The 27,724-nt window shown below is 40.9% G+C and overlaps 1 protein-coding gene across 4 annotated transcripts; it reads left to right on the top strand.

Annotated features, from left to right (window-relative positions):
• The first annotated feature begins 252 nt into the window (after nt 1–252).
• On the top strand, nt 253–27,342 carry dennd10 (DENN domain containing 10). 4 transcript variants are annotated; one of them, XM_034184891.1, is made up of 10 exons: nt 253–318; nt 492–546; nt 10,384–10,580; nt 14,528–14,607; nt 14,709–14,857; nt 18,107–18,218; nt 18,318–18,418; nt 18,535–18,642; nt 18,725–18,819; nt 26,856–27,023. In XM_034184891.1, the coding sequence occupies exons 2-10, from the start codon at nt 501–503 to the stop codon at nt 27,021–27,023; spliced, it is 1,056 nt and encodes a 351-aa protein (XP_034040782.1). In that variant the 5' UTR covers nt 253–318; nt 492–500. The 4 variants fall into 4 exon arrangements, with proteins under 4 accessions (XP_034040782.1, XP_034040783.1, XP_034040784.1 ...); XM_034184892.1 differs by lacking the exon at nt 253–318 and having other exon boundaries at nt 501–546; nt 26,856–27,342; XM_034184893.1 differs by lacking the exons at nt 253–318; nt 492–546 and adding an exon at nt 8,633–8,652.
• The last annotated feature ends 382 nt before the right edge of the window (nt 27,343–27,724 follow it).

Raw genomic sequence — 27,724 nt, forward strand, 5'->3', positions numbered from 1 at the left:
CAATGAATAAACTCGTCGTAAACTGTCGTGAACTGTGATCATTTTGAAATGTTCAAAATTTCTGGCACATATTAATTTCGTGCCTCGTGTGAACGAGTCGTGGACACTGTGCAACCTATTCGAATTTTACCCTGCTGGGTCAAAGGCTTTGCCTTCATCACATTAAAGGTTTTTAAAAAAATTGAGTTCCATTTTTCCGAGGTCTCTTTTGAGACTGGAACTCACCATTACAGCAAACGTATCACTCGGCGCGATTGGCTGTGTGAGTTGACTCCGCCTACCGTCCCGGAAGAAAGAAAAGATTTTTCACCCTTAACGGTAAGTCTGATGTCTATTTCTGACAAGTTTTAACATGTTTCTTGTTTTACTGAGCTTGTCCAGCGTCGCATTTTGATTTTTTGGTTTTGGACCAGCTCCTATTGTAGATAAAGAACGATATGTGCAGCGAGCGGGCGTTGTGTCCGTTTAATTTATGCCTGTGAACTCTTCAGGTATGGAACATGGCAGCGACTGAAACACAGCTTATGTTAAGCGTCGGACTCATCGGTAAGTTGTTTTAACCTGATTTTTGACCAAGTGACCTTTGTGTCACGCACGAGCACGTGACGTCAGTGTAATAATGCATAAAGTGTGCCATCAGCCTGACGGTGTGCGTTAATGTTATGAAAGGTGGCATAAAATGTGTAATGTAGACTTTCATCTTTAATTCAAGTGGTTTATCTAAAATATTGCATTAACCATTTAGGGATCACAGCCACATTTTTCAGGTCACACAAGTAATTAGACAAGCTAAATACAACTATTATTTTATATACAAATGGTCCCCTGTACACCTGGTTTTCGTGAGACAAGTCGGGATGGTTACAAGAATATCTGCAAGTCACTGAATATGTCTTGGATTTCATTTACTTCAATCGTACAGACTGTTTAGTGGCAAAAGATGACTTGGAGTTGTCATATGTGTCTTGACTTCCTTCACTAGTTTCCTTGCACAGTCATTCTGTTTTTGTGAACTGCCTGCGAGCGTGCACTACCATGTTGTTTTACTTCTATAGCTGATTTCTGATTAGATTGTGGATGTTTGTAGACGTTTCTGGTTTAAAACAATCGGGTACGCGGTGGCGTTGTACAATGTAGTAACCAATCATGAAAGCTTTGAACTTGTTCAAAAACGTTTAATGTAACAACCACAAAAGTGAATAATATGTCTGTCTATCATCTATCAGTATATGAGGTGGTGGAGAGTGCCCAAGCATGAAAGAGTGGTGATAGGAGCAGACTTCAATGGGCATGTTGGTGAAGGGAACAGAGGTGATGAGGAAGTAATGGGTAGATATGGTATCAAGGATAGGAATGGGGAAGGACAGATGGTAGTTGATTTTGCAAAAAGGATGGAAATGGCTGTGGTGAATACCTACTTTAAGAAAAGGGAGGAGCACAGGGTAACATATAAGAGTGGAGGAAGGTGCACACAGGTGGACTACATTCTTTATAGGAGATGCAAGCTAAAAGAAATCACAGACTGTAAGGTGGTAGCAGGAGAGAGTGTCACTAGACAGCACAGGATGGTTGTTTGTAGGATGACTTTAGAGGTAAAGAAGAAGAAGAGAGTGAGAGCTCAACAAAGGATCAGATGGTGGAAGCTGAAGGAGGAAGACTGTTGTGTGAAATTTAGCGAGCAGGTGAGAGAAGCACTGGTTAGGGGGGGAAGCAATTTTGGACAACTGGAAAAGTACTGCAGATGTGGTGAGGGAGACAGCTAGGACAGTACTGGGTATGACATCTGGACAGTGGAAGGAAGACAAGGAGACTTGGTGGTGGAATGAAGAGGTCCAGGAAAGCATAAGGAGAAAGAGGTTGGCGAAAAAGTTTTGGGATAGTCGGAGAGATGAAGAAAGTAGACAGGAGTACAAGGAGATGCGGCGTAAGGTGAAAAGAGAAGTGGCAAAAGCAAAGGAAAAGAGGAAAAGGCATATTGCGAGCTGTACAAGAAGTTGAATAGTAAGGAAGGAGAAAAGGACTTGTACCGATTGGCCAGACAAAGGGACAGAGCTGGAAAGGATGTGCAGCAGGTTAGGGTGGTAAAAGATGCACATGGTAATGTGCTGACAAGTGAGGAGTGTGTGCTGAGAAGGTGGAGGGAATATTTTGCAGAGTTGATGAATAAAGAAAATGAGCGAGAGAAAAGGCTGGATGATGTGGTGAGAGTAAATCAGGAAGTACAAGAGATTAGCAAGGAAGAAGTGAGGGCTGCTATGAAGAGGATGAAGAGTGGAAAGGCAGTCGGTCCAGATGACATTCCAGTGGAGGCATGGAAATGTCTAGGAGAGATGGCAGTAGAGTTTCTAACCAGATTGTTTAATAAAATCTTGGAAAATGAGAGCATGCCTGAGGAGTGGAGACGAAGTGTGCTGGTTCCTATTTTCAAGAACAAGGGTGATGTGCAGAGCTGCAGTAACTACAGAGGCATAAAGCTGATCAGCCACAGCATGAAGTTATGGGAACGAGTAGTAGAAGCTAGGCTTAGAAAACAGGTGAAGATCTGTGAGCAGCAATATGGTTTCATGCCAAGAAAGAGCACTACAGATGCAATGTTTGCTCTGAGAATACTGTTGGAAAAGTACAGAGAAGGACAGAAAGAGTTACATTGTGTGTTTGTGGACTTAGAAAAAGCTTGTGATAGGGTGCCAAGAGAAGAGTTGTGTATGAGGAAGTCTGGAGTGGCAGAGAAGTATGTTAGGGTAGTGCAGGACATGTACAAGAATAGTGCGACAGCGGTGAGATGCGCAGTCGGAATGACAGACTCATTCAAGGTGGAGGTGGGATTACACCAAGGATCAGCTCTGAGTCCTTTCTTGTTTGCAGTGGTGATGGACAGGTTGACGGATGAGATCAGACAGGAGTCCCCATGGACTATGATGTTTGCAGATGACATTGTGATCTGTAGTGAGAGTAGAGAGCAAGTTGAGTCTAGTCTGGAGAAGTGAAGATATGCTTTGGAGAGAAGGGGAATGAAAGTCAGTAGAAGCAAGACTGAGTACATGTGTGTGTGAATGAGAGGGAGCCCTGTGGAATAGTGCAGTTACAAGGAGTAGAAGTGGTGAAAGTAGATGAGTTTAAATATTTGGGGTCAACTGTTCAAAGTAATGGAGAGTGTGGTAGAGAGGTGAAGAAGAGAGTGCAGGCAGGGTGGAGTGGGTGGAGAAAGGTGGCAGGAGTGATTTGTGACCGAAGAATATCAGCAAGGGTGAAGGGGAAAGTTTACAAAACAGTAATGAGACCAGCTATGTTGTATGGTTTAGAGACAGTGGCACTAACAAAAAGACAGGAGGCAGAGCTGGCGGTGGCAGAGCTGAAGATGTTGAGATTCTCTTTGGGAGTGACAAGAATGGACAAGATTAGGAATGAACATATCAGAGGGACAGCTCAGGTGGGATGGTTTGGAGACAAAGTCAGAGAGGCGAGATTGAGATGGTTTGGACATGTGCAGAGGAGGGACCCAGTGTATATAGGGAGAAGGATGCTGAGGATGGAGCCACCAGGCAGGAGGAGAAGAGGGAGACCAAAGAGGAGGTTCATGGATGTGCTGAGAGAGGACATGCAGGTGGTTGGTGTGACAGAGGAAGATACAGAGGACAGGGTGAGATGGAAACGATTGATCTGCTGTGGCGACCCCTAACGGGAACAGCCGAAAGACAAAGAAGAAGATCATCTATCAGTATAATATGTATATGTCGCGAACATGAATGAGCGAAGCTCTCCAGCATCTCACTTTGTCTTTTCTGATTTGTGGCTTCGGTTTGTGGCTTTTTATGACAGTGTTGTCCAGTTTGTGGCTTTTTCCCCACTGGGCAGATTTTTGTGCCATTTCCAGTTTGTGCCTTCATCTACCATAGAGCTGTGCGGTGCTTCCCTCATATAATATCTATGCATTTTATTTTTTTTATTTTGCATCTTGAAATAAATAATTTCTGCTTCAATGTACATTTGGCCGCTCAGTCACTTTGATGACAGGTTACTATTAAAGACTAATAATATGTATATGTCGCGGACATATACAGCGCCTTGGGGCAACTGTTTGTTGTGATTTGGCGCTATATAAGAAAAAAGTTGATTGATTGATTGATTGACATAAACAAGTGAAGCTCGTCAACATCTCACCGTATCATTTCCGGTTTGCGGCTTCGTCTACCATCGGTTTGTGGCTTTTTAACGACATTGTTGTCTGGTTTGTGGCTTTTTTTTCCCCACTGGGCAGATTTTTTGTGCCGTTTCCAGTTTGTGCCTTCATCTACCAAGAGTGAGCTTTGCGCTGCTGCATGGCGCTTCACTCATATTACAATGCAATACCGATTATTTTTTATTTTGGAGCAGAGCACTTTCATTCACCAGAGTGGCTCACAATCATGCACAGCAGCCCATGTGCAGGGTAGTGTGTTGATAGACTCACTGTTTGCTGACATTTCCTCTGGAAATATTATATAAGTTCATAATACCATGAAAGGCATGCTGCATTATTCATCAGAAAACGGTTTTCAGATGTTATCTGATTCTAGCTTTGGTAACATGGTGCTATAACTACATATATTGGTGCATAGACTGCACACAGTACTTTTGTGAGCATTCCCAGTAGTGCCTGTGCTTTTAATCAGCAGTGACCTAGTGTGTAATCATATATAACAGCTTTGGACTGCTGATGTGGACAATTGGGGCCCAATTTCCTTATTTTTGAAATTAGGGTGTTAATTGGGGCCAGAAATGGTCAGTGGGAGACAAGCTTTAAATGAAGTCAAGACACTAAATGAGAGGGAACACTATTACAAACCATGGATACATTATTAATGGAAATTGGTGTCATACCTGGAAAAATATTGCACTGAAATTGTGTGAAAGTGTGTGTATATCATTTTTGAATTTTATGTAGTCTGAAATGTTTTAACTTATTTAAAAATATGTTGCTTCTTGTATATGGCTGGCATGCTGCAAATTATCAGCCTCCAGGGCTCGAAATAGTACATTCATGTGCTAGTTAGTGCACGTATTATTCGAGTGGTGCATGTAATTTTATACTTCACTAGCACGGGTGTGTGTATCTTTATTCAAGTTTTATCAACTGCACTCAACAAAAATATAAACGCAACACTTTTGGTTTTGCTCCCATTTTGTATGAGATGAACTCAAAGATCTAAAACTTTTTCCACATACACAATATCACCATTTCCCTCAAATATTGTTCACAAACCAGTCTAAATCTGTGATAGTGAGCACTTCTCCTTTGCTGAGATAATCCATCCCACCTCACAGGTGTGCCATACCAAGATGCTGATTAGACACCATGATTAGTGCACAGGTGTGCCTTAGACTGTCCACAATAAAAGGCCACTCTGAAAGGTGCAGTTTTATCACACAGCACAATGCCACAGATGTCGCAAGATTTGAGGGAGCGTGCAGTTGGCATGCTGATAGTAGGAATGTCAACCAGAGCTGTTGCTCGTGTATTGAATGTTCATTTCTCTACCATAAGCCGTCTCCAAAGGCGTTTCAGAGAATTTGGCAGTACATCCAACCAGCCTCACAACCGCAGACCACGTGTAACCACACCAGCCCAGGACCTCCACATCCAGCATGTTCACCTCCAAGATCGTCTGAGACCAGCCACTCGGACAGCTGCTGAAACAATCGTTTTGCATAACCAAAGAATTTCTGCACAAACTGTCAGAAACCGTCTCAGGGAAGCTCATCTGCATGTTCGTCGTCCTCATCGGGGTCTCGACCTGACTCCAGTTCGTCGTCGTAACCGACTTGAGTGGGCAAATGCTCACATTCGCTGGCGTTTGGCACGTTGGAGAGGTGTTCTCTTCACGGATGAATCCCGGTTCACACTGTTCAGGGCAGATGGCAGACAGCGTGTGTGGCGTTGTGTGGGTGAGCGGTTTTCTGATGTCAGTGTTGTGGATCGAGTGGCCCATGGTTGCGGTGGGGTTACGGTATGGGCAGGTGTCTGTTATGGACGAAGAACACAGGTGCATTTTATTGATGGCATTTTGAATGCACAGAGATACCGTGACGAGATCCTGAGGCCCATTATTGTGCCAATCCAAGAACATCACCTCATGTTGCAGCAGGATAATGCACGGCCCCATGTTGCAAGGATCTGTACACAATTCTTGGAAGCTGAAAATGTCCCAGTTCTTGCATGGCCGGCATACTCACCGGACATGTCACCCATTGAGCATGTTTGGGATGCTCTGGACCGGCGTATACGACAGCGTGTACCAGTTCCTGCCAATATCCAGCAACTTCGCACAGCCATTGAAGAGGAGTGGACCAACATTCCACAGGCCACAATTGACAACCTGATCAACTCTATTCGAAGGAGATGTGTTGCACTGCATGAAGCAAATGGTGGTCACACCAGATACTGACTGGTATCTCCCTCCCCCCCCCCCCAATAAAACAAAACTGCACCTTTCAGAGTGGCCTTTTATTGTGGACAGTCTAAGGCACACCTGTGCACTAATCATGGTGTCTAATCAGCATCTTGATATGGCCCACCTGTGAGGTGGGATGGATTATCTCAGCAAAGGAGAAGTGCTCACTATCACAGATTTAGACTGGTTTGTGAACAATATTTTAGGGAAATGGTGATATTGTGTATGTGGAAAAAGTTTTAGATCTTTTAGTTCATCTCATACAAAATGGGAGCAAAACCAAAAGTGTTGCGTTTTATATTTTTGTTGAGTGTATAAGCACGAGTAGAATGAGCCAATAAAGGAATAAATAAGGAAAAAAACAATTTCTAGTGTGTTGTTTGTCTTCCCTGTGTTTTATGACTCTCATACATGGAGCAAGTTGCTGTGACAATTCGTTCGCGCGCGCATGTTAAAAAAAAAAACTGTCTGGCTGCAGGCTGTTAGTTCCTAAGCTCTCTGCACAAATTCTCTCATCACTGTGTTTAAAAAAAGGACATAAGTCCTGCTCACAGACTGATTGCCAGAGACAGGACATGTCCACATGAAGTACGAGGGCTGTCAATAAAGTAACGGTCCTTTTTATTTTTTTCAAAAACTATATGGATTTCATTCATATGTTTTTACGTCAGACATGCTTGAACCCTTGTGCACATGCGTGAGTTTTTCCACGCCTGTCGGTGACATCATTCGCCTGTGAGCATTCCTTGTGGGAGGAGTCGTCCAGCCCCTCCTCGGAATTCCTTTGTCTGAGAAGTTGCTGAGAGACTGGCGCTTTGTTTGATCAAAATTTTTTCTAAACCTGTGAGACACATCGAAGTGGACACGGTTCGAAAAATTAAGCTGGTTTTCAGTGAAAATTTTAACGGCTGATGAGAGATTTTGAGGTGATTCTGTCGCTTTAAGGACTTCCCACGGTGCGAGACGTCGCTCAGCGCTCTCAGTCGCCGTCGTCAGCCTGTTCAAGCTGAAAACCTCCACATTTCAGGCTCTATTGATCCAGGACGTCGTGAGAGAACAGAGAAGTTTCAGAAGAAGTCGGTTTCAGCATTTTATCCGGATATTCCACTGTTAAAGGAGATTTTTTTAATGAAAGACGTGCGGACGGATCCGCGCGTCGGGACGCAGCCGACGCGGTGCGGCGGCACAGGAAAAACACCTCCGTGTTGATAACCATTTGTAAAATCCAGGCGGCTTTTGATGGCTCTCAGTGGAGTGAGTATATGAGAAATTGTTTAACAGGCAGGACATGTTCCAACTTGTCCTTAAGGCTTTCAACAGAGGTGTTTTTCCTGTGGCGGAGCGTCGCGGCGGCTGCGTCCCGACGCGCGGACCCGTCCGCACGTCTTTCATTAAAAAAATCTCCTTTAACAGTGGAATATCCGGATAAAATGCTGAAACCGACTTCTTCTGAAACTTCTCTGTTCTCTCACGACGTCCTGGATCAATAGAACCTGAAATGTGGAGATTTTCAGCTTGAACAGGCTGACTACGGCGGCTGAGAGCGCTGAGCGACGTCTCGCACTGTGGGAAGTCCTTAAAGCGACAGAATCACCTCAAAATCTCTCATCAGCCGTTAAAATTTTCACTGAAAACCAGCTTAATTTTTCGAACCGTGTCCACTTCGATGTGTCTCAAAGGTTTAGAAAAAATTTTGATCAAACAAAGCGCCAGTCTCTCAGCAACTTCTCAGACAAAGGAATTCCGATGAGGGGCTGGACGACTCCTCCCACAAGGAGTGCCCCCTACTGCGTGCACCTGACGCAGAAATTCCTGCGTCGTCATGATGCCACAGGAAGAAGCAACTCGAAGTGGGCCCGGTTTGAAAGTGACTAAAGTGACTTTTGGTTGTGCAAGTAACTTTTTTTTTGGTGCAAGTAATTTTTGTTTGTTACTAGCACCAGTGCAAGTAGGTTAAAAAAATGTATTTCGACCCCTGGCCTCATACTTTAAAATTGTGTGGAAGTCTTTAAATCTGCTGCGGGGGGAATCACAGACTCAGATTTTAGAGGAATCAAGGACCCAGCATTCTATACTAAAACTTGAGCTGCAAGTTTGAGAGTACACATTCAAGGAGTTGTAGTTCCAGACATTTATCCTCAATATTTCAAGGCTATCACTCATGTTTTTTTTTTCTTTTTCTAGTTGCAGCTTTTAAATGGCCTGTCAAAAAGCAATACTTGTGAGTGGGGTGGGGAGCTTAAACACACATTTTATTTTGTTTTTGTCTTAATTTGTCTAATTCAGTACAAATCTAATATATTGCAATTTTCCTATTAAAAAATTCTATTTTCAACTTGAAGTTTTTTTTTTTTTAAAGGTACAGATGAGGACAAAATTAATAGTGCCCACCCAGAAATTTAACATTTTCTTCTAAATTTTCTCAAGTGCTTTTAACAGAGCAAGGAATTTTCAACACAGCATTTCTAAACATCCTAGTTTTATTTTGGGTGCTTACATTATTTTACTTTGCACACAGAAACAAAACTATTTCACAAAAACTAGGAACTACCCGTGTCAAAATTATAAGCCCCTTAAGAACGGACCTTATTTGTTGAGCCATTGCACAAACCACTGTTGTGCAATGATGTGCTTTGACTTTGTAATGCTCAAAGCTTGTAAAATCAAGTTCAAGCTGAGGATTATCTTCCAATGTAAACACAGTATAAAAATTTCAGTAAGGGTTTGAGCTGTCTCTTGAGAAAGCATCATGCCCAAAACAAAAGAAATCAGTTTAGACAAGAAAAGAATTGTTGATGCTCACAAATCGGGAGGAGTTATCACAGCATTTCCAAGTATCCAAGAACTGGAGTGAGAAGTATCATCAAGAAATTTAAAGAGAGCCAGACGCTACAGAACAAGACTGACAGAGGTAGGAAGTGAAAGGTCTCAAAGACTGGAAAGGAAACTGAGAGAGATGTGTCTAAAGACCCCCAAACAATTGCCAAGACACCCGTGAATGACTTAGCCAAGTCAGGAATTGTAGTCTAAAAGAAAACCATCACAAGAGCCCTACACAGGACTGTGAGGATGAAGACCAAGAAAAACTCCATTTCTGCAGAAGAGACACCTTCAAGCCTGAGTGAAACATGCTGAGGACAAACTGGAGAAAGATTATGCATACTGGAAGCATGTCCTTTTGTCAGATGAGACAAAACTGGGGCTTTTTGACCAGAGATGTTGCTTAGGTTTGGAGAAAGAACTGAGGCGTATAACCCAAAGAACACCATCCCCTCTGATGGTAATAGCCAGTTGTGTATTCTTTTTCCTGTAGTTGTTTTCAGCAAGTCTCAGACATGTCTCCTGAGGAATCCAGCCTATTTGTCTATGGCCAATTTCTCTAGCATGGACCTTGAGCTTAAGTTCGCCCCACAGATTTTCAGTGGTATTTAAGTCAGGGCTGTGTGCAGGCCAGTCAGTAATGTTCACTTTGGTCTTCTGGAGGTAGTTCTTCACCAGGAGCGATGTATGATTTGGGTCATTGTCCTGTTAGAAGACAAAACCACGACCCAGACCCAGTTTTGCTGCTGACTGCTTGAGGTTTTATTTCTAAAACTTCACACATCACATAATGTTTCCTTCCACCTTGAGAAGTTTCTGAGTTCCAGATGCACTGAAGCATCACCACAGCACAATATTCCCACCACCGTGTTGCACAGTAGAAAATGGTGTTCTTTGCAGGAAATAATGTAAGCATCCAGAATAAAACTAAGATGTTTAGAAATACTGTGTTGAAAATTCCTTGCTCTGTTAAAAAAGCACTTGAGATTTCTATGAAATTGAGAAATTTCATAGGGGGTGGGGTGGGGCTGTTACTTTTGTCCTTATCTGTATATTTGAGATTGTCAGGTGGAAAAATTTCCTTAAACTTGCATAGTTGAGATTCATTGACCCTTTATTTTAATCCACCCAGAGAAAGATGTGAATGGAGACACGCTATGGGTGTGGTGCTATCCGTCTGTGGGTCCAGAACTGAGGGAACTCCTGCTCATCAAGTGTTGTCTGACACAGGACAGCCAGGACTTCCACACATTTATGTTTGGTCAGTTCTGCCGTACCTGGTATTATATCACCACAGTGGAAGTACAAGAACCAACAGCTTTGAGTAAGGTACAGTGTCTCAATCCAGAGTTATTAATGTCTTGTTGGAAGCATAATTAGACTCATACATCAGTTGTTGTTGTTTTTAAGTATTTGTTTGAGTCATGAAATATACACGATTTGTTCTTAAGCAGTTGCACCAGATGCAGTTAGATCTGTGTCACATGCAGGCAAGTCAAATCTAATTACGACCGCTTGAATCAGCACTCTGAGCATAACTTACTTATATGTTTACTATACAGCAGTGTGTCAGACATGGTGGAAAAAACACGAGTACTGATATAGATGTTATTTCTGCAAACATATGATATTATTGAAATGCAATATACATTTCAGCAGTTTATAGAAGAAACATTTGATTCTAACTCTTCTGTTTTTTTGCTGTGATGAAAACAAACAGCCTCCACTTCATAAATTCATTGCTGGAAATCATTAAATTACACAGTGATATAAAGACAACTTTGTTTTGATATTAGCATAAAAATGCACCACCAAGCTCTAAAGGTACAGTCACATTAGCTACAAATGAGGGTGACAAGCAGTTGGCTTTGCCACTTCATGGGTAATCCCGGGGCCTGGATGTAAACCTCTCCGTAAGATGTCTTGTAAATCACTTCAGAGGTGTTATGTGGTTACAAAAACAGCATTTTTAGATTTTGAAGTGTTTATATCTCACTAACCTTTACAAAATATATGAGAAACATATTAGATTTACACAGAGGTAAGCTGTTCCTCCTCCTCCACACTTTGGTCTTTCTATCACTTTGGTAAAAGGTAATCTTGATGTCACTAGTCTATAAAACTTTGTTCCAGAATTGTTGTATCACGTCTTTGTACCTTTTTTCAAATTCCAGTTATTTTTGCTGATTGAGTGGTTTGAATCTTATGGTCTGGTCTTCTTATTTCTGCTGTCATTATAGAACAGTGGATTGTAGAGCACATTGGCATTATCACACTGACTGTTGTTTTGGTGTTTTTCTTCAGAACTGTCACAATTTCAATTTCACTCTGTCACTCATCTTCAACCATTTACTCCAATTAAGGGTCACAGGGGGCTGGAGCCTATCCCAGCAGTCATAGGGCATATAGGACATGAGGCAGGCTACACACTGGACAGAAATGTTATCAGGTGTTGTTGATTTTCTCTGTCAGTACATTTGATGTATGTTACTCAGTACACCAGCGTGTCGTTTCATTTGCAGAATCTTGAAACTTGTTGTACCGGCTATACGCAGTGTTTGTGCGGTCCTCCGATGGGTAATGGTTCTTCCATAAATGGCTCTTTAATTGTCATGTAGGCTTATTCTTTTTAACACCTCCAGCACTCACAGGTGGTTCTCAGTATTAATTGATATTTGAAGTTATTATTAGTCAAGGTGTTTTCAGTGTACATCAAACAAACACATTGACCATGTTGTTCTCATACTTTTATTTTTATTAATGTTGGATCACTATATGTTCCAAACAACCTGACAACATTATGACACTCCTAACCCATTCTTATATAAGAGTAGCTGTTCATGGTGTCATGTACAGTTGTATGTAAAAGTTTGGGCACCCCTGATGATTATCAAGATTTTCCTTGATAAATCATTGGTTGTTTGGATCAGGAATTTCAGTTAAATATATCATATAGCAGACAAACAGTGATATTTGAGAAGTGAAATGAAGTTTATAGGATTTACAGAAATTGTGCAATAATTCACACACACTCATCTTCAACTGTTTAGTCCAGTCGAGTCGTGGGGGGCTGGAGCCTATCCCAGCAGTCATAGAGCATGAGGCGGGGTTTGTGCAATAATTCTTTAAACAAAATTAGGCAAGTGCATAAATTTGGGTACCTCAACAGAAAAAAATACATCAGTATTTAGTAGATTCTCCTTTTGCAGAAATAACAGCCTCTAAATGCTTCCTATAGCTTCCAATGAGAGTCTGGATTCTGGTTGAAGGTATTTTGGACCATTCTTCTTTATAAAACATCTCCAGTTCAGTCAGGTTTGTTGGTTTCCAAGCATGGATAGCCTGCTTAAAATCACACCAAAGATTTCCAATAATATTCAGGTCTGGGGACTGAGATGGCCATTCTAGAATGCTGTACTTGTTCCTCTGCATGAATGTCATAGTAGATTTTGAGCACCGTTTAGGGTTGTTGTTTTGTTGAAAGATTCAGCCCCGGCACAACTTCAACTTTGTCACTGATTCATGAACATTGTTCTCAAGAATCTGCTGATATTGACTAGAATTCATGTGACCCTCAACTTTAACAAGATTCCCAGTACCTGCACTGGCCACACAGCATGATGGAACCACCTCCAAATTTACTGTAGGTAGCAAATGTTTTTCTTAGAATGCTGTGTTCTTTTTCAGCCATGCATATTGCCTCTTGTTATGTCCAAATAACTGTTTCATCAGTCCACAGCTCCTTATTCCAAAATGAAACTGGCTTGTCCAAATGTGCTTTAGCATACCTCAGGCGATTCTGTTTGTGGTGTGTATGCAGAAAAGGCTTCCTCTGCATTACAGCATCATACAGCATCTCTTTGTGTATGTATGCAGAAAAGGCTTCCTCTGCATTACAGCATCATACAGCATCTCTTTGTGTAAAGTGCGATGTATAGTTGAACAATGCACAGAGACACTATCTGCAGCAAGATAATGTTGTAGGTCTTTGGAGCAGGTCTGTGGGTTGACTATGACTGTTCTCACCATCCTTTGTTTCAGCTTATGAGATTTTTCTTGGCCTGCCACTTCGGGCCTTAACTAGTACTGTGCCTGTGGTCTTCCATTTCCTTACCATGTTCCTCACAGTGGAAACTGACAGCTGAAATCTCTGAGATAAGTTTTTGTATCCTTCCCCTAAACCATGATGTTGAACAATCTTTGTTTTCAGGTCGTTTGAGAGTTGTTTAGAGGCTCCCATGTTGCCACTCATTAGAAGAGATGCAAAGAGGGGAAACATTTGTAAATGGCCACCTTAAATACTCTTTCCCATGATTGGATTCACCTGTGTAAGGAGGTCAAGGGTCAGTGAGCTTACCAAACCAATTTTGTGTTCAAATAATTAATGCTACATGTATTCAAATTGATAAAATGACAAGGGTGCCCAAATTTATTCACATGCCCAATTTTGTTTAAATAATTATTGCACACTTTCTGTAAATGCTAAAAACTTCATTTCACTTCTCAAATAACAGCGTGTTGGTCTGCTATATGATATATTTAACTGAAATTTCTGATTAATTAATTAATTAATCAATTTTTTTATATAGCGCCAAATCACAACAAACAGTTGCCCCAAGGCGCTTCATATTGCAAGGCAAGGCCATACAATAATTATGTAAAATCCCAACGGTCAAAACGACCCCCTGTGAGCAAGCACTTGGCTACAGTGGGAAGGAAAGATGTAGACAACCAGTAAATTATAAAGGAAAATCATGAAAACTATCAGGGGTGCCCAGAGGTTTGCACACAACTGTATCTGCAGAATGTATTAAACAAGAAAATTAATAACATGATAAAGATTGGACAAAATTGATGAGATAAAGAAATGGTGTGATCACATTTACTAGCTGACCTGGACACGGTAGGGTGACAGAACAAGGGAAATGGATATTCAGGAGAACACCTGTACAAGTAGCTTACAAACAGTGAAGAAAATAGGGCAAAAATGCTGAAAAATACTCGGGGGTGTGTGTGTTTTATTTAGGTTTTTTTTCCCCTTGTCTATGATGTTTTATCAATTTCAACTGTATTGAACAAAACCCACATAACCCCCGTGGTTCACCCACGTGCCTGTCTGACACCTGCACAGCCTCAACCATCACTTATAAGCATTGTGGAAATTATTTCAATGCTGTTAAATCCACAAATGTTCAGATTTTGTGGGATTCACAGGTTTTCATTTGTGACTCATGTATTTTACATATTGACATAGTTTTCTTTTGTCTCCCTTTAAGGTGACTCACTTTTCAATAGTTATTACAGCGAAAGACTTCAACCCTGAGAAGTACGCTGCACTCAGTAGAATACTCTGCAGGTACAGTGTGGATGTCAGATATGTATGTATGTATATTTTAAATGAGGTTAGTAACAGCTTCTAGGTTAAGTTTTTGAGTGGTTGATTGTGTTTTTAATCAGGATGTACATCAAACATGGCAGTCCAGTGAAAATGATGGAGGCTTACATCACTGTCCTCACCAAAGGCATTTGCCAGAGTGATGAGAACGGCTCATTTCTCATCAAGGACTATGATGTCCGGAAGGCATACTTGGCTGGTTCAGTCAAAGGTGAGCTATCATTGCTGTTTGGAGGAATTAATATCTTTTACACTTCTGGCCAATTTGATTTTTCTCTTTAATCACTTTAATTTGGATTTCAATTATAGATAAATGTTGTATGAAATGCAAAAAGTATCTTATTTTGACTTATTTTTACCCAAAGCCAACATATGGCCATCGGGTATTGCAAAGACCTGGCGTCCATCTGTCCGTTTGTCCGTCCGTCTGTGTGTGTACAGCATAAGTCCAGTTCTATTACTGCCACAGGGAACATAAAAGCTAGCAAGAAATAAAATTTCTAAAACCGAAAATGCTGTTTTTGAAACCTAATAACACCTCTGAACTTATTTCACAGACCTTAGCATGGTGACATCACAGGCTGGGAGCTAGCTGCAAAACTCTGTTTCATTTGTGTGTAAATATATCCTCTTTGTCATTTATTATGTAAACAATAGTGAGAAATAAACACTTCTAAAACTGAAAACGCTCTTTGTAACCATATAACACATTTTGTGGCATTAGCGTGCACGTTAACTTCAGCTAACCCAAGGCTAACTTCCAGTGGAGTTAAATTTGTCTTATTAATACCAGCAAATACACAGATGGTGATCTACAAATATTCCTTGATTTGCATAACTTGCGCTTTTGTCAAAAGCTCATGTACATGTACATGCAAAGCCTCTTGCAAATGCTTGACTGATTAATAGAGGGGCTTCATTGAACGTGTACAAATGGTATGTACGACAACAGGATTGTAATAATGAATTAAACAACTGCAAATTATAAAGAACACAAGGCTCACGCACAAACTGGGGAGAGCTGATATTTCCCATTTGGTATGCTTTTGTATTTTCGATCAACGCTGTCAAAACAGAACATTTATAGGACTAATATTATTAGAGAAGCTACATATATTAGCTAACAACACTGAACAATGGACATTGATAATTAAATTCTGGACTTGCATGCCATTCCAGCAGGGGGCAGTAACTCATCTATATATTAAAAGTGTGTGCGTGATTTTATTTAGTAAGTTCAATGTAACTACATAATATAATTGTAAATACCTTTTAAAAATACATGGATGACACAAGAAAATGAAAACACTTATTTCCATTATGGTCCATTTAAAAATCAAGTGACAAAATAGAAGTAAAAATGAAATAATAATATTAATGCTGATAATAATAATAATAATAATAATAATAGTGTGTGTGTATATGATAACAAGAACCTAAACAATTTGTAAATACATTAAGACAGTAAATTAACATTAAAAAAATTATGTAATTAACAGGAAATAAAAGGGTTGAGTAGTTCTTCTAAAACCTGTTAAGCGTATGTTCTGCCTAAATGCATGTTTTTAATGACTGGGGGAAACCGGAGTGTCTGGAAGAAACCCGCACAGGCATTTGGAGAACATGGTGTAAACATCACACAGAAAGGAACTGGCAGTTGTGAAATTAAACTCTTGAGGTTCTTGCTGTGAGGCAAGAGTGTTAACTGCAATTTCACCTTGCATATATGATGAAAATGTTTGAAACACATTCGGTCACTGTTATGGTGGTTGGTTAATGCTTTATTTTATGTTCCTGGAATAAGATCTCTGCATACAACAGGTAAAAGAAGTACTGAGCACGTCACCATTTTTCTCAGCAAATAAATGTTCACCAGATGCCAATGATAACACAAGTAATCCTTACATGCAAAGAAACCAAAACAAAGTACAGAGATTAAGTTATGTGTAATAAAATGGAATGACACAGGGGAAAAATTATTTAATACTTTGTACAAAAGCCTTTGTTTGTAATGACATCTTCAAGACATCTCCTGTATGGAGAAACTAATCACATGCATTGCTCAGATGTTGCTCAGACCTCATAAGCTCTCCAAAGGGGTTTTTATCTCACTCACTGACTATTCAGAGAGATGAACATCACTGTCCAAGTTAAACTCTTAACTGCACAGTTGTATTTCCCATGTCCAAGTCCAGGAAGTCAATGAAATCTTGGATCTTCATTAATATCAGCAACTTACACCATGCTGCTTCATAAAAATGCTTATTTCACTGAAGAAACAATACAGGAAAACAGTTTGGCTGTTGCAGACTGTCATTGCATGACTGTGACCCCCCCCAACACCCCTTAGTTACATTAGCTACAGTAAACTGAGACAAAGCGACCAACTGCCATTCATTTTTATTCAGAATGGGAGTTTCACAGAGACAAGAGACAAGTGATCATTATGCTGCCAGACGGGCGTAGACAAAATGGATAAGCCTATTTTATGCAAATGCTGAGTGATCTAACACAGTGACTGCCAGTGTCCATGAAGACAGAGTGACGCATTTTGGTTGGTTATATTTATTGTTAGTTATAATAAAGTTCATATTAAAACTGCAAAACATCAAGCCTCAATTACATTTTTGCCATAAGGGTTTGATCCAGAAATGATAGGAATTAGTGACAAGTGACAAAGTTTTATTCGGCACACAAAATATTCAAATAGAAAAAAATGAACAATTCCACAAACAAACACAGACAAAACTAGTGAGTCCGAAAGGGTGTGGGCTGAAGCAAAGCTTATTAGCGCCCACCCCTGCTCGTACAAGTCCAGCAATTCTTATCAGTCATATTTACATAAATACAAATTCACTACTACATGTCGACACACAGACATACACATCAATATACTATTCACTTATAATTATATTTATATAGTACCAGATCACAAGAAATTCGAATCAAGGCACTTTACGCCAGTAAGGACTAACCTTACCAACCCCCAGAGCGAGCACTAGGCAACTGTGGTGAGGAAAAACTTCCTATAAGGAAGAAACCTCAAGCAGACCAGGCTCTTGGGGGTGACCCTCTGCTTGGGCTGTGCCATATATACCTATATACATACTTATATACTTTACAAACATAAATATATACATACATACATATACACAGTCACTTATATACATATACACCTACCCATATCTATATATCTACATACGCATATACATACCCACACATTCAAATATACGAGTCCCACTTATAAATTGAGCATTCCATATAAATCAAATTATATTTGCTTCTTTATGATACTTAGACATGATGTTCTTTTTGAGTAGTTTCTTAGTAGTTGAAAGCCTCAGTATTATGTTTTTAACTCCCTAATATCGGTACAGTAACCCCCCCTCCCTTTAAATTGGTGTGCTCCAGTTGAGATTATCATGAGTCATTTGACTTCCGTGTCTCTTTTTGCTCTCAGATGTGGTGTCACAGTTCGGGTTGGAGACTGTCATCCTGTACACTGCCCTCATGCTGAAGAAGAGGATTGTCGTCCATCACCCACGAATTGAAGCATTGTTGGAGTTTACGAGGTGAATTTGAGACTGAGATTCAAAATGGAAAACTAATCTTTTGTCATCTTTACTTTGTGTGGTGGAACATATTAAGTTTGGTGCCTCCCTTCTCTCCAGAGTTCTCCCAGCTCTCACATGGCACAGGAAAGACTGGTCGATCTTGCACCCATACGTGCACCTCAATGACACAGAGTTGGATGATCTAAAGAAATGTCCTGGTGAGGGGGGGTTCTAGGGTTGAAAGTTTGCAGTGAGCCTGCTCCCTGTGATGACTGATCCCCTGATGATGGGGAACTGCATTATGTGAGCTCTAATATGCCGTTCTTCTCTACAGGTTATATAGCTGGATTTGTGGATCCAGAAGTGAGCAACAGATCAGACTTATTTGATGTTTATGTGAACCTTCCAGACAGCATCATTACAGTGTCCCAGAATGCTAAAGGTACAGTTTCCTCAGATAAAAAAAAAAAAAAAAAGTTTCTGAGCATCTTTCACTCAGTTTGCTGTTGGCTTTGACACCACAGAAGCCATGACTATGGGGAAATTGCACAAGGATATTGGTCTCTTCATTGTCCAATCTGCAGAAGACGCTGAGAGGACAGATAGTCAGGTGATCAAGGTGAGAATCCTACAAACTACAGTGTGACTGTACTACATCCTCGGCTCCAAAAGTACTTGGTCTAACTGACAGGAACCTCTGCAAAGATACTTTTACATACAGAGTCAGAAACACTCATTGATTCATAAACACTAACTGCTTTGTAATCAGACGCTTCATACTTTTTTGCACACTGACTTTATTGTTTGTCGGAGGGTCAGTAAATTTGGCATCAGACATCACAACCTGGCAGGACACTTCACAATCTGGATGTGACTCATTGCGTATCTGTAGTTTTGCCATGTGGTGGCGTGTGCTTTGTGGATTGTCCCTAGCTGCTTTTGTCACTCTCTGTCAGAGCAAACTGCCCTAACAACAGAGACATCTGCACTACAGGTATTGGGAAGAACTGATGGCTGAGTTGGAAAAGGATATTCCAAGAATTTCAGAAAGTGTATCCAGACCGTTTGTGTTGTCTTGGGTGGGGGGGGGGGGCTAAGCTGACACATTACAATGACTCTGGTATGATAAATATTGCCAAAATGCCAAGACTGAACTTGAACACCTTGATATTGGGTCTGGAAGATTTCTCCTGTTGCGACACATACTACCAGTACTTTCCCAACCAAATTTTTCTATTGGCTTTATTTAAGTCAGTGAGGTCTGATGACCTGCAATGACCATCATACACAGTTAGAATTAATATTTATTTACAATTTTCTTTCAAGATCTGGGGTCTCGTTTATACCAAAACTGTATATAAGGTAAAAATGGCATGCAAAATAAAAACATTACAAAAGAAAAATAAATCATACTCTACCTGTAATTGTGTGCATGTTGAGCAGCCTCATATGCCGTCCTCTGCATGCCCACATTCAACCATAAATGGTCAATGCAAAACCCCTCATGAATATTTAAGGTAACACATTAAGCTGGGTAATGGGGGCTATTCCATAGAGCGCGGTTCCTTCCCATTTCATCCCGAATAGCAAATTGGGGGGCATTTTGAAGCATCACAGTAATTTCTTGATCGGTGGCATACGTAGTAGTTATGGCTATCATTGGTGGCAGTTTTGAAATCGGGGTGAAATTTTATCACTATTTGCCAAATCATCACTAGTGCGTGGTAACTTGTTGTCTTAAGGCACGGTCACACGGCATACGGCGTTAGCTGAACAAAGAAAAAAAAAAAAAAGCCACAAATCATCAAGAAAAAATGGACGGTGGGTCTCGCCTCTTTCCTGGGAGCCGGGCCCCGCCCTCGTGTGCTGGTGGTCCCTGCCTGCGCTCTGGGTTCAGTTGCGGTGGCTCCTTTGCCCCCCTTTCCTGCCGCCGCTCACTCCTCCCTCCGGTGCTATGGGCGGGGTGGTGCGGTTCTGGGTCCCCCCTCTTGGTGGGCCCTGCTGGCATCCTGTGTGCTTCCCTCGGGTGTGGGGTTACTTCCTGTGCCTCCGTTGGGCGGGGCGGTGTCGGGGGTGTGTTCCGGCGCTGTTGGGCCGCTCCCTTGTTGGTCCGTCATGCTTTCCCGGTGGCTCTGGTGGCTGCCCTTCCTGGTCCCTGTGCCCCTCCGCTTCCCTTTTTCACCTGGTTCCTCCTGGGGCCCTGCGTCCTGGGCCCTTTTCCATTGTCGCTTGCGGTCAGCCATATGGCTTCCGACGCGCCGGAGTGGTCCATGTCTTATGGTAGGGTTCTGTACTTTTATCTTGGCCCAACACACCAGCCACAGTAGTGATCGGATATATAGCTGTGATCTGGGTCTCTGTGTGTGGTTGGTTACGTGTTCGTGGCCGACACCACAGTTTGGTTTTGGGTGCTCTCAAGGGGATCAAGACTCTGGTGTCCTAGATTAGGGAATGAATGCTCACTAACTAAACAGACTGTCGCTGTCACTGCTTGTTCATGTGTGGTGGTTTGTTCAGGCATGTTTTATGGTGGGGCACCATCTCCTCGGTGCCTCACTTCAGTTATTGCTTTCACCACTTGTCTTTCGTTTTTGTCTGTCTTCATGTTGTTTTGGTGGTCGGTCCCTCCTGATAGAAGTTGTCAGTCGGCTTTGAGTACGATCTTGTAGGGTGATCGGGAAGGGCGGATGGGGGTCACACACACACACCACATTCACTCACGCACTACATACCTTCTGTCCTACAAGAATAAATTGCATATATGTGTATTAATGTTCATAAATGGTTCTGCCAGTGTGGCATTTACCATTACTATACAGTAGTGTTCAGAATAATAGTAGTGCTATGTGACTAAAAAGATTAATCCAGGTTTTGAGTATATTTCTAATTGTTACATGGGAAACAAGGTACCAGTAGATTCTCACAAATCCAACAAGACCAAGCATTCATGATATGCACACTCTTAAGGCTATGAAATTGGGCTATTAGTAAAAAAAAAAAAAGTAGAAAAGGGGGTGTTCACAATAATAGTAGTGTGGCATTCAGTCAGTGAGTTTGTCAATTTTGTGGAACAAACAGGTGTGAATCAGGTGTCCCCTATGTAAGGATGAAGCCAGCACCTGTTGAACATGCTTTTCTCTTTGAAAGCCTGAGGAAAATGGGACGTTCAAGACATTGTTCAGAAGAACAGCGTAGTTTGATTAAAAACTTGATTGGAGAGGGGACATACCTTCTGTCCTACAAGAATAAATTGCATATATGTGTATTAATGTTCATAAATGGTTCTGCCAGTGTGGCATTTACCATTACTATACAGTAGTGTTCAGAATAATAGTAGTGCTATGTGACTAAAAAGATTAATCCAGGTTTTGAGTATATTTCTAATTGTTACATGGGAAACAAGGTACCAGTAGATTCTCACAAATCCAACAAGACCAAGCATTCATGATATGCACACTCTTTAAAATGGACAAAAAAACAGAGATGCGTGGAAGAAAACGGAAAACCATCAAAATGGATAGAAGAATAACCAAAATGGCAAAGGCTCACCCATTGATCAGCTCCAGGATGATCAAAGACAGTCTGGAGTTACCTGTAAGTGCTGTGACAGTTAGACGCCTGTGTGAAGCTAATTTATTTGCAAGAATCCCCCGCAAAGTCCCTCTGTTAAATAAAAGACGTGCAGAAGAGGTTACAGTTTGCCAAAGAACACATCAACTGGCCTAAAGAGAAATGGAGGAATATTTTGTGGCCTGATGAGAGTAAAATTGTTCTTTTTGGGTCCAAGGGCCGCAGACAGTTTGTGAGACGACCCCCAAACTCTGAATTCAAGCCACAGTTCACAGTGAAGACAGTGAAGCATGGTGGTGCAAGCATCATGATATGGGCATGTTTCTCCTACTATGGTGTTGGGCCTATATATCGCATACCAGGTATCATGGATCAGTTTGGATATGTCAGAATACTTGAAGAGGTCATGTTGCCTTATGCTGAAGAGGAGATGCCCTTGAAATGGGTGTTTCAACAAGACAATGACACCAAGCACACTAGTAAACGAGCAAAATCTTGGTTTCAAACCAATAACATTAATGCCTCGCAGATACACTACTGTATATACAGACAGGGGGAGGAAAAAAAAAAGTGGACGAATGAGCCGACACTTCTCCCATCACCGAAAATCCTGCGAGTGCAGAGCGCATAAAAGACCGAAACTAAGCGAACAGCGACTTTGATGCTTTGCAGCTGCGAGAGCTAGTTGCCTTGACAACAAGTTTGTCTTCACTACTACAACAACGTGTGCGCACACATGCACGTTGCAGCCAGAAACGGCAGCAACGTGCGTAAATAGTTAAAATAGTTGATCATTCGTTCTTGCCGCTATTGTTTCTGTATGACAACATTGCTTTTCATCCCACAAATGGACAAGTCACGTTCAGCTTGTTGGAGCTTTAGTTATTGATCCGTTCAGATATCGTCAATGTTTGTGCAAGACGTCGGACTTGGGAGGTTGGATGACAATCAAACGGAACGCTGACGGTACGGGAACTGCGCAAACAATGATGAACCGTCAGGACAGAAAGCAAAAAGGAATATGGACGAATTGAGGTTGTCGTCCACAATGTCATTCACATTTTTCAACAGTTTGAAAATTCTGACAAAGCGGCAGCTACAGAAACGAAGCTGGACGATGGTTAAACAATGTCTCTGAAAGTCCGTGTACGTCCAGATTTCTTGTTTCGTTTTGGCTTCGGTGTGCCTTGTGACCGGGGCTTTAGCAGCTTCAGTCATGTTTCAACATCTTTTAAGTGTTCCTAGTGAGTACAGCTTGAAACTTGTTTGACTGGGGTAAAGTTTTGAAGCAGAAGCAGCATTTGGTGTGGTTATGGCTGATGACTTAGTCGGGTACAGCTCTTTACTTTTGTTTTTGGGTGGGTTGCCAGGTCGGCACTTCATAAGCCAGCCTGTTATGCCTGGTTCACACGGCACGATAATTATGCTGATTTCTGACTCGATTTTCCCCTTTCAACAATCTTAAGGAAGCCCTGACTATCATGATGGCTTTAAAGATAATCTTATCAGATATTCCTGCTGTGTGTGGCGTGTTAAGTGCGCTCTTGTCTGCTCTGAAGGACATCGGGACCACTCAGACCTCAAATCGTAAATATTCAACATGTTGGATTGTCTTGGCCCAATATCCCATTTTATCCCATTTTTGCACTTTGTATGGATGCTGGATGATTGTACTTGAAAGGCGCCATGTGGAATAGGGGTGTAAACATTTATTTATCAGGGCACCCAACCGGATGTGCAAGAAAAGAAACTTTTCTTAAACAGAAATTGAGTTGCTTGTGAGATGAAATTGAGAAACATTTTGTGTGGTGACAAAAGAAATGCAGCAAGTAGCACCATTTTCAGATGCTGTTAATGTGGGTAGACTGATTGCTGCACACCTTGCCCAAATGATGTTGATATTCCAGTCATGTCCACAACTAATGTACAGGTTCAATTAAAAAAAAAAAAAAAACTTTCAATATCATGGAAAAACTTCAATATTTTTTTGTCAGGTGTTTCAGAAAGTGAAAACTTTGTGTTTTCTAGACTCTACATATAAATGTTTTAAGTTTGTATAGTTACGTTTTTTTGTTTTTTGTACGTTTTGTTTTTTCCATTTTGATCACAGCCTCCAGCTTAAAAAATGCATATCTCTATTAGAGTATTTCACAACATCAGTTCAAAAAGATGATTTCTATGTGGAACCTCTGAAAAGTTCATTTATGTACTCAGGACTTGGTTGGGGCTCCTTTTGCACAAATTGCGTTAGTGCGACGGAGGTGATCAGCGTCTGGTATTGCTGAGGTGTAGAAACCCAGGTTGCTTTGATAGCTGCCTTCAGCATGTCTTTAAAGAAACTTAATTTCTCCTCTGTGAGATCAATACACATGTTACGTCAGCTTTATTGTTAGGTCTTGTGTCTCTCATCTTCCTCTTGACAGTACAACCATAAAAATGTGAGGTATTGTTCATGGGGCCAATCAAGTACAGACACACCATGGTCAACAAAGCAGTTAGTAGTTTAGCATTGTGGGCAGGAGCAAAGTCCTGCTGGAAAAGAAAATCAGAGTCCCCACAAAGCTAGTGATTAAACAGTGAACCAACACCATCAGATGGCATGGCACTGGCACCCCGAGTCATCACTGACTTGGAAACTTCACAGTGGACTACAAGCAACATGGATTATGTGCCTCTCTGTTTTTCCTCCAGCCTCTGGGACCTTGATTCCAAATGAAAAGCAAAAATTACTGTAATCTCAATCAAGGACTTTGGATTACTGAGCAGTCCTTAGTCCAGCTGTTTCTGAAATTGTCTGTGGTTCAGGAGTAGCTTGACACTAGGAATGTGACACTTTGTAGCCTTTCATGGACAAGTCTGTATACAGTGGCTCTTGATGCACCAACTCGAGCCTCAGCCCACTTCCGTTGTGTGGCTCCCCAGTGTTCTTGAAAAGGTTGCTTGACAGTTTCCTCAAGACTGTGGTCGTCCCTGTTGCTTGTGCATTTTTATTTATTTATTTATTTTTCCTACCACACGTTTACCTTCCAGTCAACTTTCCATGAATATGCTTTGGTACAGAACAACCAGCCTTTTCAGCAGTAATGTTCTGTGGTTTACCCTCCTTGTGGAGGGTGTCAATGAGCATCTTTTGGACAATTGTCAAGTCAGCAGTCTTCCCCATGATTGTGGTTGTGTGTACTGAAGCAGATTGAGAGATTCATGGTGTTTGTACTGCATAGTGACTTGAAATGCTGTATTATTTTGAGAACTGCATTTTTTTTTTTTTTTTTTTTTACTTTTTTTGTTGAAAGCCATAATTAACAAAATTTAAATACACTGAACAAAAATATAAATGTAACACTTTTGTTTTTGCTCCCACTTTTCAAGAGCTGAACTCAAACATCTGAAACATTTTCTATATACATAAGACTTATTTCTCTCAAATATTGTTTAAAAATCTGTCTAAATCTGTGTTAGAGTGCTTCTCCCTTGCTGAGATAATCCATCCCATATTTTTGTTCAGTGTAAATGCTTAAGTCTAGAATATATAAAATTTTCACTTTCTGAAATAACTGCCAAAAACTATTCACGTTTTTTGCGATATCAAATTTTTTGCTATGTACGTGCATTTACATTTCAAAAGCTGTGGTGTGAGAGAGCACTGATGAAATATTAAGTGTTGTTTAAAATGAAAATGGGTCATCTGATATAGATTTTACAGCTGATAAGTCCTTATGGAATAATTATGGCTCACTGTCACAAATAAAACTTGAAGTAGATGAATATGTGATGGTGTTAAATGAAATTAAATGTACGAGTTTTGACTCATTAGCACAAGGCATCATTGTGTGTAATCATACCACTCACATTTTCCCTACAATCTAACTTAAATTCACCATCTCCACCTGGACTGCCACTACTTTGAACTGTGCATAGGTGGATCTGCCTCATATTCCGCCCTGTACACCCCCACATTCAAACACAAATGGCTAATCCAAAACATATGAACCCTGAAATGTGTACTTACCACAACTACCAAGAGGGAAAGTGTGTGTGTGGCGGTGGGTGGGATCTAAAACAGAAATCAAGTTGCTTGTCTGTGATTTCTCACACACACACACATACACATAATTATGCAACTAGTGGTAACACAGTTTTCAAGAGCACCCACAAGACCTTTGCACCACATCACGCTTCCTTATGGACATAACTTTGACAAGCTTTAAGAAGAAAACTGTCCAATTATCAGAATAAGTAGATGATTATTTAGCATTAGGTTTCCCAGAATCCTTTGCACTGCTGTGATGTCATTGTGCTGCTGCTGTCTTTTTAATAATCACGCCTATTAAATTTTGAGCAGTGAAAAGACATGGGCACATTTTTTTAAAATAAAATTGCAGGAGGGACAGTAGTTGTTTCAGAATAGCAGGCAGGACCTTAACTGTCCAAATGACGGCGATAATCCAGTTCAATTGTGTCCTCCATTAATATATATTTACATTTCAGCAGCTTCAGTGTGATGAATTAACATGTGGTTTGGATCTACATCTGCCAAAAAATTTAACAATTGAAGTCCCTCTGAAATAATGATGGCTCATGATCACATAGAACACTATATTTAAAGTTTATGACAAAGTAGATGTATATGTGGTTTGTTATTAAGTGGAATTAAACGTATGACAAATGACTCATGTGTCATCATTATGTGTGTAATGGTGCTACTCACATTTTAACCCTCTCCAAATTTTTGTACTCAGGGGTCACAGTTTGGCGTACATGTGTGAACATTTTAATAAATCACAGTTTATGCGTTAATATTGTGGTAAACATCTTTTAGGTGCTGCCCTGTGTGCGTGCAGCGGTTAAAAATGAGGCCCCAGGACAATTAAAAAAAAAAAAAAAAGTCCAAACTTAAGCTCTCATAGGTGGAAGAAGTATGTATGTACGTACGTACGTGTATGAGGAAGAACTTTGTGGTAACAGGAAGGAATTAATTCTGGAGCTGACTGTGATGCAGCATTGACCTTAAATATGTGTATTTACTGTAAAGAAAAAAAAAAAGAGAAAGTTGACTAAATGTGACAAGCACATGTTGTTTTCCAGGATATTTCTGTGAAGACAAAAGAGATCCTCACCAATTTGTCAGCACTGTCTGCTGAGTGTGCAGACTCTAAAATCACTTTGGAAGCTTTAAAGCAGCATCACTTCCCCCCGGCAACGGAGAACTTCTTGTTTCATTTGGCAGCTGCTGAGCAGCTTTTAAGGGTATAACCCTGTTCGACACAGACGCCGTACTGCAGGACAACATCGTTCTCCACAACAGGAACTCCAGCCAGCTCAAAGACGTTTGGATTCTCACGGTTGGATGCGCACACTTTTTCATGATGTGATCTCACTACTTTTGATTTTTATGGTTGTAAAAGCCTGAAAACTACTTGCTTAAAAAAAAAAAATCTGTATGACACTTTTGATGTATATTTAACTGTGAACAGTTCTTGACAAATTTGCCAGTTTGAAAATCACTGTTTTATAAGAAAATGGGCATGAAAACTCATTCTAATTAGCAGCAGTAAAGACAGATTTCACTTGGCTGTCGTGTGGAGAATCATTTGGAATTCATATTTGTGGTCTCTTGGTGCAGAGGGTCAGACTGCTGCTTAAAACTACTGCATCTACTATACCTTGAAAATGTGATGCTGCGTCTCATTGCAGCAGCTGCACACCTCTCGCTGTACTCGTCACCCGTTGATGTCATAAGTGGTGTGACTAGCTGTCGCATTTAAAAGGCTGCTTGTGAAGTGGGCCGTGTTGGCAGCCTTCTTTCCCCAACAAATGAAGGGTACAGTTGGATCCTTCATGGCCCAAAACAATCCCACAAGTCATTGTGTGATTTTTTTTTTATTTTTTTTTTATTTCCCCAACCCCAAGACAAAACTAATGGTTAAAAAAAAACTACAGCACTGCACTTGTAG

The sequence above is a fragment of the Thalassophryne amazonica genome, chromosome 13 (assembly GCF_902500255.1).
Source record: "Thalassophryne amazonica chromosome 13, fThaAma1.1, whole genome shotgun sequence".
NCBI classification, from domain to species: Eukaryota; Metazoa; Chordata; class Actinopteri; order Batrachoidiformes; family Batrachoididae; genus Thalassophryne; species Thalassophryne amazonica.